This window comes from Hemiscyllium ocellatum, chromosome 33, assembly GCF_020745735.1.
Source record: "Hemiscyllium ocellatum isolate sHemOce1 chromosome 33, sHemOce1.pat.X.cur, whole genome shotgun sequence".
NCBI lineage: Eukaryota > Metazoa > Chordata > Chondrichthyes > Orectolobiformes > Hemiscylliidae > Hemiscyllium > Hemiscyllium ocellatum.
In genome coordinates, this window is record NC_083433.1 from 24376395 (window position 1) to 24391864 (window position 15470).

Consider the following 15470-nt stretch of genomic DNA (forward strand, 5'->3'; position numbering starts at 1 on the left):
AGAAAGTGAGAGAGAGAGAGAGAGAGAAAGTGAGAGAGAGAAAGTGAGAGAGAGAGAGAGAAAGTGAGAGAGAGAGAGAGAGAGAGAGAGAGAAGTGAGTGAGAGAGAGAGAGTGAGAGAGAGAGAGTGAGAGAGTGAGAGAGAGAAAGTGAGAGTGAGAGAGAGAGAAAGTGAGAGAGAGAGAGAGAGAAAGTGAGAGAGAGAGAGAAAGTGAGAGAGAGAGAGAAAGTGAAAGTGAAAGAGAGAGAGAGAGAGAGAGAGAGAGAGAGAGAGGGAGAGAATACAATGAAGATGAAGGTTCACTAGACTGATCCCTGGGATCAACAAATCGTGCTATGAGGAGAGATAAAGTAGACCAAATCAATGCTGGGTTAAGAACAAAACCACATTCCTCTTCCAGTAGCAAATCAATGTGCTTCAGGTTTTCCTGGTTAGCTGAAAGAACAATGCTTTGGTCCATGCTAAATTTCTACCTTTGTATGAGCTCAGCTCAATCATGGTTCTTGGTGGTGAAAGCTCCAAATCTTGTACCACTGTGGCCAGGAGAGGGCACTGGTGTACACAGGCAAATTGTGGTGTCACTTATCACAACCCCATGGCAATCAACCAACTACAGACTGGGACATGAACGGAGCTTTTCCAAAGAGTTTACTCCTCCTACTTCTTATGTTGATTACACTCTGGCCAGTATAGCTCAATGCATGCACCATAATCATGGTCAAGCTGTTAGCTGGGTTTAAGCCTGCAGAATTCAGCAGAGCCCTGTTAGGCAACCCCTGTACTCTAACATTAACAAAAAAAAAGCATGTGCGAGAATATTTCCAAAGTACACCAAAGTGTTTAACAACTGAATGAATAGATGGAAAATGAAAAGGGGAATAAGACCGGATCTTTGGTCGGGATTAGAAATAGATTTCTCAGACAAAGCTTGGAATCCATAAAACAGCTTTGCCAAAACTCTGAAAGGTCTAATGGTATATCACCAAAATCAAACTCAAACTTCAATGGGGTTAAAACAATGAAAAAGATACTCAAAATTCTCACCACATCTGTGGACAGCCACTGTTCAATATCATCCATTAGATTGGTCTGAGTGACTGGAATCTGTTACACATAAATGGGAAGGGCAGGTGGAAATTAAACAATCAATCAAAAAAAAAATAAAATTGATAATCAAGTTCACGTATAAGCAAGGTATAAAGTTCCTTGATTTCATTTTAATTCAGGATTCATATAGAAAGGTCAATTATAAGATCTATCATTTAAGCAGTTGTAAAATGCTCAGTTTAAGACAATATTCCAGTGACTTTCTAAAGTAGTTGGAACTTCACACCTTGCTTTCCAAAAATTAAATCGATAAATTATAATCCGTTTTACCACACACACACACACAGAGATTGGTCACAATATTCCAAAAGTAAATTAAAAGTCAATAAATTAATTTTAAAATAGGAATGAGTCAGCCTGGTAAGAGGTGATGATGATTAGGCGCTTTAAAAATAGTTTCAAAAGATGTCCATCCAAAAGGATACAGGAAAAATTTGATAAATCACATACCACGTGGATAACCTGTTCAATACCATACAAGAACAAAGAAGCTGGGGGGAAAAAAAAACTCAGCAGGTCAAGCAGCATCAGTGGAGACAAACAGAATTAATGTTTCTGATTGATGACTTTGCAGAAGAGAAATGGAAACTTTGGAGTTTCTAAGCTGATGGAAAGGGGAGAGGCACAGTAAGAATTAAGGGGTAAATCTGTGATAGGGTTGAGATAGATAGATTCTTGATCAGTCAGGAATCAAGGGTTATGGGAAAAGAGCAGGAAAATGAACATGATGAATGTCAGATCAGCCATGATTCAAACGAATGTCACAGCAGGCTTGAGGGGCCAAACAGCCTATTGTTGTTCCTATTTCCTATGGGCTCATGGATTGAAAACCAGGGTAGATTATAAAATATCTTATTGTACAACAGTTAAAAAAAGAAACTGGTGACAGATATAGTGAAGAAACAAAGACGGTGTCCAAATGAGGGGTGGATAGCTAAATAAAAACTAACCTTCATGTTGCATTCAGGTAAAGACAAACTCATCACAACACAGAAATAAAACATGTAGAACAAGATGGGAGGCAGAAGTTATGATCAAACATTGCTGGATACTACATTGGCTACAGAATGCTGAGGCAAAACAGAACAACTCTATTGAGTTTCACTGGAGCAGGCCACTGTCAGAAGTCAGACTGGGAGCTAACGTGAAGAATTATAATGACAAATAACTGGTAGCTTGGGGTCACGTTTACAAACTCAAGGCATGTGCTGCAAAGTGATGATCAAACTTATATTTTAGGTTACTGCTTTACAGAGCATCTCTGCTGTATCTGCAAGCATGATCCTGAACTTCCAAATACTTGTCATTTTAATTTTCTTACCTTTCTTTGTTTTGATGAATTGGTCTTTGTCTTTTCTCTTTATTTACCCCTTCCCACTACATTGGCACTTTTTACTTTGCAATTCATGCTTCATTGAACACAACCTTTGCTCACTATATCCATCACCAATCTGTTTGGCTGTTGCATCAGAAAATCTTCTGTTATTTACACTCACATGGCCTCCAATCTGCCAAAAGAACTTTTCCTTGTTTCTTTTCTCCCCTGCTCCTATACTTCTCTGGTTTAAAAACTCTTACATTTCTATTTCTCATCACTTCTGATGAAAGCTCATTGGCCAGGAATGTTAACTGTTTCGCTCCACACAGAGAACACCTTTGGGGCATAAACATTAAACAACCCCACCCCCTGTGGCTGACCACTTCAACTCCTCCTCCCATTCCGCCAAGGACGTGCAAGTCCTGGGCCTCTTCTCCCACCAAGTCCAAGTCACCCGACGCCTGGGGAAGAACACCTCATCTTCCCCCTTGGGACCCTCCAACGACAGCATCGACTTTGACTTCACAAGTTTCCTCATCTCCCCCCACCTCATCCCAGATCCAACCCTCCAACTTAGCATCACTCTCTTGAGCTGTCCTATCGTCCATCTTCCTTCTCACCTATCCACTCCATCCTCCCCATCAACCTATAAGCCCCATCTCCATCTATCCCCTATCACCTTGTCAACTACCTCACCTCCATATTTATCTCTCTGCACCCTGCATCCCCCACCCCCCCAGCCCAGATGATTGATTTCTGTCCAAAACAACGATTCTCCTGCTCCTCGAATGCTGCCTGACTTGCTGAGCTTTTCCAGCACCACACTTTTTGACTCTGGTCTCCACAGATGCTGCCTAACTTGCTGAATTCTTCTCACATTTTTTACTCTTATTTCAGATTTACAGGACCTGAAGCGTTTTGCTTTTATAATACTATGCATACACCATTTCTCTTTCTACTACTAAGTGAGCAACTCTCAGGAAGTGACTCACCTTTTCTTTTCCAAACGAGCAAAACCAGAATATGCTGCATAACCCAACTGGAACTGAAACTTACCTGAGGCAAGGATGTTATGAATGACAGCTAAGCCTGGAAACCTTGCATGTAGCAGTTAAATACTTAGCAAGCTGCATGACAGGACAATCTGGTTCCAGACAAGTGTGGTGTTCCAGAACAAATACTCAGTAATGCAACTAACCACAGGTTTGCACTTATGCTCTGTCAGTCAGAAGAGTTAGTACACAGGAGTTTTTGAAATACCATTGTCGTTGGTCAGGGTGAAAAACAAAACCCTCAGTGAAAGTATGAGGCAATTTGAAGGTATAATGCTTCTTCTACTCTGCCCTAAATCCCTATTTCAGGAGCAGTACCCAATTAACAGAGGACTTGACACATTGAATATCAAAGCACCCAGCAGTGCAAACTTTTCAGCAACTCTCCACCATGAGGGTCTGGAAGACACCGACATCCTGTGGTCACACCGAGGCTGTGAATCCTCTAACAACGAATACGGATACTGACTTATTTTAAAAAGGAGCCCTGTCAAACACTGATGTAATTTGAAAAGCTAAGATCGGCTACAGTGATGGTCTCATATTGCAGCAGCACAGCATGGTCACAGTTCACAAGTGATCACTGCAGTGATTTTGAGGAAGAGAGCAGATGTCAAAGTATACCAGTTCATTGCTAATAACAGCAATTACTTCCTTTTAATAGGAGCCCTGAACTCCTTTTGTTGGAATCTGAAAATAAACTGGTAGAATTGATACGTATCTAGGATTCTGAAAATAGTCCATAGCCACCACCCACAGGAAGGAAAAATATATTTCAGAAAGGTCAGTAAAAGTTAAATATTTCACAATAATTATTTAAAATAATTTCCACAATTTAAATAAATCAATCATTTGAGAGAAGGCCAACAGTTCTAGAAGATCATCCCCACACAACTGTTTCAGAATTGGAAACTGCAGGTACAGATGTCCTAACACAAATGCCCCGTGTTAGCACTTTGTCAACTGTTTAAAGTGAAATAAATGTCTGTTAAAAAAATTATAAGTTGTTCCCAGTAAAAGAAAGCAGAAACAAGCTTTCTTAAAATACTGTGAACTCAAGAGTTTGGATTGAGTTGCAATGTCCCAGGACACAGACAGTATTGAGGGATTGTCAGCAGCCTGGATGCATACAATTAGCAGTATTCATTCTACCAATTAGATAATTTTCATCCTCTGAAAATGCAAAGAATTTTTATGTTTAAATCAACTGACCAGAATAAGAAATCAGCAAATAACTGAATGAAATTTATTCTTAAAATGAAAAGAGAATGATGCGACATTACAATGCAATATGATGTGGGGGTGCTGACAGCAGCCGCACTCTAAAAGCTTGTACTTCCAAATAAATCTGCTGGACGCAGTGTTGTGTGTTTTTTTTAAAAAGACTTTGTTCACAAGAACTGCTTTAATTGGATTTTCCTTTTGATTATGGGGGAGGTACACTCAAAGATTGAAAGCCATGTGAGGTCCAACTGTGCTATCCAATGACTTTTTAAATTCAGATTCAGAATGACTCCCACTTCCTTCCCTTATAGCTGGGCAAAACTCAACAGATCAGATTACCCAATCAGAAAATAATAGATCCATTCAATCACTACAGTGCGGAAAGAGGCCATTCAGCCCATTATGTCCACACTGACCATCTGAACAGCATCCCACCCAGACCTAGCCCCCTACCCTAATCTATAACCCAGCATTTAGCATGACTAACCCACCTAGCCTGTATATCTTTGGACATATTCAGGCAATTGAGCATGGCCCATCCATCTATCCTACACATCTTGGACTATGGAAGGAAACCAAAGCACCTGGTGGAAACCCATGCAGAGTCCCTGGTGCTATGAGGCAGTAGTGCTATCTGAATCACCATGCTGCTTAATTGGTAGTCAGAACCCAGGGTACTGTGTAAGTGAAAGTGGGGAGGTGTAACATTAATATTTCACCACTTTATAGTGCTGTAGAGTTGTTTCTTAGACACTCCCTCTCTAGGGTGAAAAGCACATAACGTTACCTCAAAAGGAGAAAGGAACAATATACTGGCAAGAGTCGGATAAAGTAGGGTGGGAGGACAGGTGTCATGCACAATCATCAGCTTAGAACAGGTGGGCTGAATGGCCTGCCTCTTTGCTGCAATTACCATAAAATTCATCAGCTGTAGAACTCCTCACTTTTTTAGTCGTGTCCCAGCAAGTAGCTTCTTTTTTGCATGATGGGAAAGAAAGTGAAAACAGGAATATGGTACTTCTTTCTGCAAGGGGAGGGGAGTTGCAAGAATGCAGGGGCTTCATCAATCTCAGTATTTTGAAAAGAGTTTTTAAAGCCCAAAAACTTTTTTAAAAAAACTATGTAAAATGTAAAAGAACAAACAGCAGATTGGTGACATTACCAATGGCATCTCAGGCAAGGTCATCACCCAATACTGTTTGCACCTTCACCGAACAGCCCACAAGGTCCTAAGGGTAGAAGACAAACCAGCCAGAGAATATGGTGAACTCTCACCATTCCTTGGTTTAACATCCAGTTGTCTAACGTTGTTCTGTTTGTGTGCTCATTCAATATATTCTCCGTCTATTTCAGAGAAATCATCATAATTAAAAACTTAAAATCTGTAGTCAACTCACCTGTGTTTCAAAGGACTTTTTTTTTTAAACCTTTCATGAGGTGAGAATGTCATTAGCAAGGCCAGCATTTGTTGTCTATCTCCAAAATTACCTCGGTTAAGATGGTGGTGAATCATGCTCTTTATAAAAGTAGTCACCTCTGCATTATGTAGTTTAGAAGGAGACAGACCTGTTTGAGTTAATAGATCTCTGTAATAAGGATAATGCAATTCACTGCACTTTCTGGATAATTGAGGGAAAATAATACACCTGCTAGCCAAACAACAAACCCAAGGAAGAACTTGTGTGCCAGATAAAGAACAGTATTGAGCTTGGCTAAAATTTTCTTAGCAGCTAGATAGTTTACCGACATTATCGAGGCTCACAATAACTGCTTTTCCAAAGTATCGAGGTCAGAATCTTCACTGAGATGGACCCCTTCAAAGAATGATTATCCTCAGGAGGGAACGCCCTTTTTATGGCCTGGAAGGACTACGTCAACTATTATTTATCTTCAGAAGAGATGATACGAAACAAAACCAAAAAATGCTTCACAAATTTGCTTACAAGTTGAACTTTCTTCTGCATATATCGCAACTCTGACCAAGTCCATGTACATCCATCACCTCCGTACTCTATGATGCACTCTGGCTCCTGGATTAACAATGCCTCAAAATTTAAAAACAAAATATTGTCTTTGCATTCTAAATCTTTCCACAAATGTGTCCCTCTCTGCTAACTTTTGCTGCCCTCCCAAGCCCAGAACCTGTGCATTCTTCGAATCCTTGTCTCTTGTGTATTCCTCAATTTCTTTCACACTAGCGTTGGTGCTAGGTTTCTGTGCCTCAACCTTGAAAATCTCTTTTCCTTTACAACACTTTTTAAAGCCTATTCTGATATCTATAGGTCATTCTCAAATTTTGGGCAATAACACTCCCAAGAAGCAGCTCAGGAGATTCTGCTACATTAAAAGGTACTGTATATATGAATTATTTTTGCTTTCTACGATTAGAAGACCTCTGAAGTTGGAAGTATTTTTTTTCCAGAGAACTTCCTTCATAGCGTTGATTTGCGGGGTGTGAACAAGAATCACCAAAGTGAACTACTGAAGCACCTAAAAAGATTAAGTAACGTTAATGCTTACATCATTATGGTCATTAGTTCAGCTTCATCCATGTCAGCTTTCTCCCCTTTCAGTGTTAGAACAAAGATTAAACAGTCTACAAAATAATCTTTAATGTCAAATTACATATTTTAAAAGATGAAGTATTCAGGAAAGGGCTATTCTTTGGCCTCTTCTGTTCAGTAATGATTCTATATCCCCATAGCCTTAATGGCGATTGAACAATAAACAGGGCTCAAATACATGCTACCTGTTTGAGTGCTGCTTGGCTCCAATTTGTTACCATAAAAGAATTATGGAGCTTGGCAAAGGGTTCATTGTCTAGGTATTGCTTAGAGAAAAAAAGAACCATTGTCAAAGCATGTCATCTTGCATTCAATAGGATAACCTGCAAGAATAGAAATACTAGAAAATTCTGTAATTGGGAGGGAGAGGGAAAAAAAAAGGAAGAATATTGATAAATTTGCACAAGTGTTGCCTCCAAGTCACTGATTGGTCAGACCTTTGCCCTGAAAAAACAACTAATTAATGACTATCACCTATATGACCAGAGTCAACTTGCATGGTTTGAAGTGTAAACAAAAATTGGGCATTTAACTGTTAATCATCACTAGCTGCTGCATTCTCCAATGGCAATGCCTCCATCAGTGAAGGAGAGCTGTTTTCCCCTTTATCAATATTTAGTGAATTACTTTGATGAGTGCAAGACGAAAATCTTTGACAAGTATGTCTTTGTCAGCAACATAAACATCTGTGTTGGGATTTCTAAATTAGCTGCAAAGTTTAATGAATTGTAATTAACAATTAAGAATAGAGATTTCGATCCGTAATAGGACCCATGACATGCCGTTAATTCTGCATAGGGTCCATTTGGCCCCAGACCGAGTCTCAAAATTTAAGGTGAGACCATCGTCGTTGTGGTGTCCTAAGTGTGAAATAAGTATTGGTATTCATTGCTTATGGTCTTGCCACATATTGGAGTGCTGTGGCAGGAGTTATAGAAGGGGTCTTGGGGACAAAGATTAAGATGGACCTCCATCTCTCTTCTCCTGGACCTACCCAATATACCTTCCCTGGATGCTCATGGGGGAAAAAAAACTTTTTAATATTCTCACTTTTTGTGCAAGGAAAAATATTCTAATGTGTTAGATTTCTGAAAACCCCCCAGGGCCGGCGGGTTGGCTTAGGCTCATCATGGAACATATTCTTCTGGACGTTTTTACGAATATGGTACATTGGAAGATGGAACATTTTTATAGGATACGGCAGCCCTTTTTGGACTATCTGGATGTAGATTTATCTGCCATCGTAATCAGGGCTTTTGTGTAGCCATGGCTGTTAGATTTAGCGTGGTTGATGCACTTGAAGGAAGAATTTCAAATAAATGTATGTGCAATACTCAATGCTCTTGGAGGTCAGGAGCTAATGTTTTGTTGTGCTGAGCTGTTTAATTTATTCATTATTGTCTTTAACTGATTTTCTTATTGCATAAGAGTATAGTTCTGTTTTGTTTGTGTTGTTTTCTTGTTATTATATACATATAGAGTTGTTCTTTGGTATTGTAATTTTTTGAAATTTTATAAAAATCTTTCAACAGAAATATCTATAAAAAATTAAGAACTGAATTTATCTTGCAACATTACCAATTAATGTTTTCTGTAATTGCAACACTGGAGAGGGGGAGGGACCGCAGCAACACAAAGTTTGCATTTATATTGTGCCTTTCACATTCTCAGGATGTTAGCAAAATCAATTTTTGACTTCACAAGCTCACCAACTGCATGTGACACCACTGTTGCCAGCTAGAATGGAGATAGCAAGGGAGAACTTCCCGAATCAAACCAAGTGAATGGGATTTATTTCACATTCAAGTTGCATTATAGAATTATTCTCTACTCACCACCTTTTTCTGGTACAATAATCTTGCTTTCATTAAGGGACATTGCTGTACATTTTGGTTATAACTTCCATTATCATTTGATAGGGACTTTCTTTTCAAAAATAGACTGGTTATCATACTGCGCTGTTCATAAAGAATTATTGTTGTAAAATTGACTATTGCAAATTATGCCAAGTCACAGTCCATATTCACACACTTCCTTCTATTCAATCTAGCATAACTGAACTACACTGTCTAGGCACTGAAGCCAGACTGAAATTCCACCACTTTGGCACCAGTATGATTCTCCATTACTACTCACCAGAAAAAAAAAACACTTAGGAATATTTCAATACTTCCAAATATTCAATTTTCTTTTGTATTTTAAAACTAAAATTGAAATATGTCTAAACCGCTTCTGAAAAACAATGGATAATTTATTTTTAATTATAGAAATTCTTAAATGATTTTGATGATGTAAAACTTGCATTGTATTACAGAACAAAAAAAATACAAATAGACCAATATTGAGGAACATAGATTGGTTCTGATATTAAACAAGCTGTGAGTAGAAAATACATTTGAAGCACTCACCGCTCCAGTGTTCTGCTGTCGAGTATCCAAAGCCCCTGCCAGTCCTTCAATTGCCTGTGGTTCTTCATACTTTACGCTGGAAAAAAAATCCAATATTCTCAGTTAAGCCAAGTGACAGTTGCTTAACCAGGCCCCATAACCAGCCTTAGAAGGTGCAACAAATTTAAATTCAGAGTACAGGAATGAAGAGTTTGAAAGCAGCTCACAAATAGCAAATATCAACATTTTTACCTTCTATTCACACCCCTACTCTGTAGCCTCCACCTGCTCTACAAAATCTCTACTCTAACCTCATGAACTTCCAATTTTTGAATGACATCAGCATTGTTGTTTGCCTTTTACATTCTAATTTTACATTAAACAATGCAATTAAGAACATGCAAATCTACTGATGTACATTGGGAATCATCACAATCTAAGTACCAACAAATGCAGAAACACAGCCTTCGGAACTCACTGCTAACTTACTTGAGATGTATGAAGAATTTTCATATGACAGGTTGCTCTAAACAAAATGACACAGTACACCAATTCCAGGATCTCGACCAAAAATCACTGCTGCTGCTGCTATCACTGGAACTTAGCCCAAGTTTATAAAGGTTCTTAAATGAAGTGTTCAGCCAAATCCATTTCATCTCACCCCAGTCCAATTTAAAGAAACTGGCTTGGGTTTCTTGTTGAACTTTTCGAAAAAGTGGGGATCGGTGAATGGGCCACTGTGAACAATGGCTTTAATGCTGAAGAAAAGTGCAACAATAATTGAACTAACAAGGAAAAATGGTATGAAAGGCTTCAGAAATTTTAAACACATCTCCATCAAGAGCCGAGGATGAGTTAACTACTTTGCAATGGATGAAGAATTTTCATATGATAGGTTCCAAACAAAAATAGAATGTCTGAAAATAGTCTCAAGCACACGAGGATTAAATTCAGAGATCTTGCTTTAAGCGATATTGCCAAATAGTTGCATAGCTACAACTGCTGTCACACATGCTTTCGCCATTTTGTATGGGCTCAAATTTTCAATGAATAACCCCCAGCATAGCACAGGATTTCACTTCAAGAGCTTCATTTTCTTTTCATATATTTGACACACTGACAAACGGTAATTGCCTTCCACTCCCTTGATTTAGAATTTACACAGCATTACCCCCTATAGAAGAGAAAAGAGAAACAAAATCTACTCTCAAGTCACATTCAAATATTCCAGTCGCACAGAAGGAGGGAAACAGAAAAAGAAAAGCCTTCCATCATCAGGGAAATTTGATGAAAAAGCGAAAGATCCCAAGTATGCACTGTCCTACTGGTCACATACAGGTAGCAGAGCTCCACTCAAGCTCCAGTCCACATTTTCTCTACTCAAAGTGGAGTTGGTGTAGTAACCTACCATGACAGTGACTCAACTGTTTTAACAACTTTTTTTGGGGGGGGGGGGGGGGGAAGGTTGGTTTGGTGGAAGGTAGATGGAGTTCTACATCTCTACTATTCTGTAGAAAAGGAAGGACTTCCTGGAGCAACATGGTGGCTCACTGGTTAGTACTGATGCTTCATAGTGCCAGGGATCTGGGTTTGATTCCAGCTTTAGCTGACTGTTTGCATATTCGCCCCATGTCTGTGTGGGCTTCTGTTGGGTGCTCCAGCTTTTCCCCCCCACAGTCCAAAGATGTACAATATAGGTGGACTAGCCATGGTAAAAATGGGGTTATGGGGAAAGGTTAGGGGACTGGTTCTGGGCGGGATGCTCTTCAGAGGGTCAGTGCAGACTCGATGGGCTGACTGGCCTCTTTGTAGGAATTCTATAATTCTGTGACATCAAACAAGTAACCAAAGGTTCTCTCACCATAAGCTGAATTTGACGAGAAGAAATATAGATTTTTTAAATATTAATTGCTTAATCATCTTACACACCTCAGATTCTTCAGTCTTATGTAATTAAGACAGTAATGCCCTGTCAATGCATTCCCTCTTTGCAATTCAATTCTTTTATCACTGAACCATTACAGTGCAAAAGTGATCAAAATGTTAAATGTTATCCAATGAGATAAGTACAGAGAAATGTGTTTCTTTGTTGAGGAAATCAAGAACAAGACAACATCACCTTAAAATGAGAGAAAATCAAGCAGCAAAGGATAATGGAAATCTGGAATTCTCTATCTTAAAAGACTATAGGGAACGACAGGAACTTCCAAGTCAGCAATCGCCAGGTGTTTGTTGAAAGAATGGTAAGGGATATGGAGTTTATGTGGGCAAATAGAGTTGTGGAGTCCATCAGCTATCGCTTAACTGAATGGCCCATACTAGTTACTGCGTTCTTAATGCTGCACTGGAATTAGGAAGAACTGGTTACTCAGCATGTGCATCAATTTAGTTAAGACATAACCTCTCTACCACCCTCCACCCACCATTTGCAAACCATTTGCATTTCAAAGAAAGCAAAGGCATGAGATTCTCTACTTATCCGAGGTCTGCAATCTACAGTTGACGCTTAATTATCCACACACCTTACTTCACCTAGAATCGGAGTATCTTATCGAAGCTTAAATAATGACTGGGCAATGTAGTCCATGCTCATCATCCACAAATAAATCTTGTCTTAATCATAGAATCCTAAAAAGTATGGAAGCAGGCCTTTTGGCCCATCGAGTTCATACCGACCCTCCAAAGAACATCCCACCCAGACCAAATAATATCTTAAGACGACAGGTCGACAAAACACTTGATACCATCCAAGACAATGCAGCCCAATCACCTTCAATATTCATGCCTGACTGCTGATACAAAAAAAACCTGCGGTTTGCAGTGTATTCATTCACAACATTTAACTAGCCAGCATTTACTGCCCATTCTTAATTACCATTGAGAAGATGGTGGTGAGGTGCCTTCTTGAACTGCTGCGGTCCTTTTGGTATAGAATTCTTATTGTGTGAAAGCAGGTCATTTAGCCCATCAAGTCTACACTGACCTGAATAGCATTCCATCCCTTACCCAATCTCTGCAACATTGCATTCCCCACAGCTAACCAATCTAGCCTGGTCACGGCCCATCAATCAATCTAATCTACACATCTTTGGACTGTGGGAGGAAACCCACAGAGGGAGAATTTGCGAACTCCACACAGATGCGTCTCCAGACTGGAGTCAAACCTGGGTCCCTCGCACAGCAGTACTAATTACCAAACCATCGTATTGCCCATGATGATGATTACATTCTACATTTGACCAAAAAAAGATTCCCCAGTGGCTGCATTCAGTATGAAACTGCTTACTTCATTTCCACTGGATTAGATCACTGCCATATAAACCATACCAGCTGCTGCACTATTACAATCCGACTGGGAAGTAGCCTTTCCATTTGGCTGATGATGATAATGTTTTTTTATATAAATGGCGATGATTGTTCACAAGAAAACAGAGCATACCTGTTGGAAAAGGGTCAGAATCCCGCAATTGCAAACCTTTAAACCATCAAACGCCACACCTGGTAACTTATTCCACAACTCTCAGGTCTTTGAATTAGAAAACGCTTTGATCAACTATCATCTTATTCCTAACTTTTAAAATAAAGCCTATGGTATTCAGATCAATATCATCAATTTTTGTCAGCCTAGCTGTCACACAAGTTTAAAATGGAAGGTAAAACTATCATTTAAGTAGGAAATTAAGGCAGGCCTGCGTGCAGGGTTAAAGTTCACAGAACTCTGAGGTTAGTGATTTAATGTTGGCAACGGATTGTCATTCTAATTGATTGAGGTTTGCATTGGAATTTTTAAATCTCTTATCTGATTGCTAGTTCCAATTTAGATTTGCTTTGGATCACTTGGAATTTTTCTTTATATAACGCGAGAAAAAAATTTACTCCTTACTTTCATTTGTGATATGCACAATCCTTCATTAAAAAGTAATACTGTAAACTGATCAGTTGCCACCTGTCTTTGGCACTGGAATCCAAACCACTGTCTGTAGCTCATGCCAAAGGCAAATGATCTTGTGTGTGCACCCTCTTGTGAATGCTGGGTAGTAGCTCTGCTTGAACTGCAACAATGATCCTGTACCATCTTGCAAAGGATATGACTAAGTTACAGAGACTGATAGCTGAGATGGGTTGAATTGCGAAGCTGTAATCTATCCAACATTTTCCACAGTACAGAATTTCATGAGTCTCATTTGAATGACTAGATCAGACCTCACTAATGCAGATAACACCTGCCTGTTCTTCACACCCAGAGAGAAACCATGTTTGGTTAAGACCTAAAGTTATGTTCAAATGAACTTGTGGTGAAGAGGAGATATTGGGATCAAGAACAGGAGAAAAGGCAAAATAATTGAAGTTAAAGTAGTCTTCCACACAGTCAAGCAAACAGCATTATAAATTACTCGCCTGTAATCAATCCTTAATAGTGAAGCAAGATTCCAAATAAACAAAATTGGTCAGGTCACGTAGAGTCTGCTACAAATTCACATTCCAATAGTGGCCTAACCATTGTCCTATACAGCCACAACTTGACCTCCCAACTTCTATACTCAATGCACTTACCAATAAAGGCAAGCATACCTTCTTTACCAGCCTATCGACATGCGACTCCACTTTCAAGGAATAGTGAATCGGCACACCAAGCTGACTTCGTTTAGCAACATTCCCCAAGACATTACGATTAAATGTATGAGGAGAGAATCCTAAGGGACAGGATTTACATTTATTTGGAAAGGCAAGGACTGATTAGGGTTAGTCAACATGGCTTTGTGCGTGGGAAATCATGTCTTATGAACTTAATTGAGTTTTTTTGAACAAGTACCAAAGATGATTGATGAGGGCAGAGCATTGGACATTGTCTGTATGGGTTTCAGTAAGGCATTCAACAAGGTTTTACATGATAGACAAGTTAGTAAGGTATATCACATGGAACACAGAGATAGCTCGCCATTTGGGTACAAAATGGGCTTGAAGGTAGGAGACAGAGTGGTGGTGGAGGGTTGCCTTTCAGACCAGAGGCCTGTGACCAGCAGCGTGCCACAAGGATCGGTGCTGTGTCCACTGTCATCATTTATGTAAATGACTTGGATGTGAACATAGGAGGTATGGTTAGTAAGTTTGTACATGACACCAAAATTGGTGGTGAAGTGGACAACGAAGGTTACCTCAGAGTACAATGGGACTTTGTTCAGATGGGCCAATGGGCCGAGGAGTTGAATTTAGATAAATGTGAGGTGCTGCATTTTGATAGGATGCATCAAGGATGAACATATACATATGGTAAGGTTCAAGGGAATGTGGCCGAACATAAAGATCTTGGGGTGTAGGCTAATAATTCTTTGAAAGTCACAGGTAGGCAGCGTGGTGAAGAAAGCGCTTGGCACACTTGCCTTTATTAGTCAGTGCACTGAGTATAGACCCACAGGACATTAGTGTGCCACTTTGGAATACTGCATTCAATTCTGCTATCCCTGCTATAGGAAAGATGTTATGAAACTTGAAAAGGTTCAGAAAACATTTACAAGCATATTGCCAGGATTGGAGGGATTTGAGCTAAAGGGAGAGGCTGACTAGGCTAGGGTTTTCCCACATATCCTGTTTAGTTCTGAAGCGTCAAAGGCAGATGGGTGACCTTATGGGAGTTTATAAAATCATGAGGGGAATGGACTGGGCAAATAGTCAAGGTCTTTTCCCCAGGATAGTGGAGACCAAAACTACAGGTCATAGGTTTAAGGGGAGAGGGGAAAGATTTAAAAAGGGATCTAAAAGGTAACGTTTTCACGCAGAGGGTGGTGCGTATATGGAATGAGCTGCCAGAGGTGGTGGT

General features: G+C 39.6%; 1 protein-coding gene across 3 annotated transcripts in view; it reads right to left on the reverse strand.

Annotated features, from left to right (window-relative positions):
• tom1 (target of myb1 membrane trafficking protein) overlaps positions 1 to 15470 on the reverse strand; it is a 112746-nt gene that overhangs the window by 13026 nt on the left and 84250 nt on the right. Inside the window, exons 12-14 of one of the 3 annotated variants that reach the window (XM_060849205.1) lie at positions 9674 to 9749; positions 5977 to 6045; positions 1045 to 1104 (exon numbers count right to left, since the gene is read on the reverse strand). In XM_060849205.1, coding sequence (XP_060705188.1) covers positions 1045 to 1104; positions 5977 to 6045; positions 9674 to 9749 — 205 coding nt within the window. The remainder of the gene's footprint in view (positions 1 to 1044; positions 1105 to 5976; positions 6046 to 9673; positions 9750 to 15470) is intronic. The other 2 variants (XM_060849206.1, XM_060849207.1) reach the window with 2 other exon arrangements.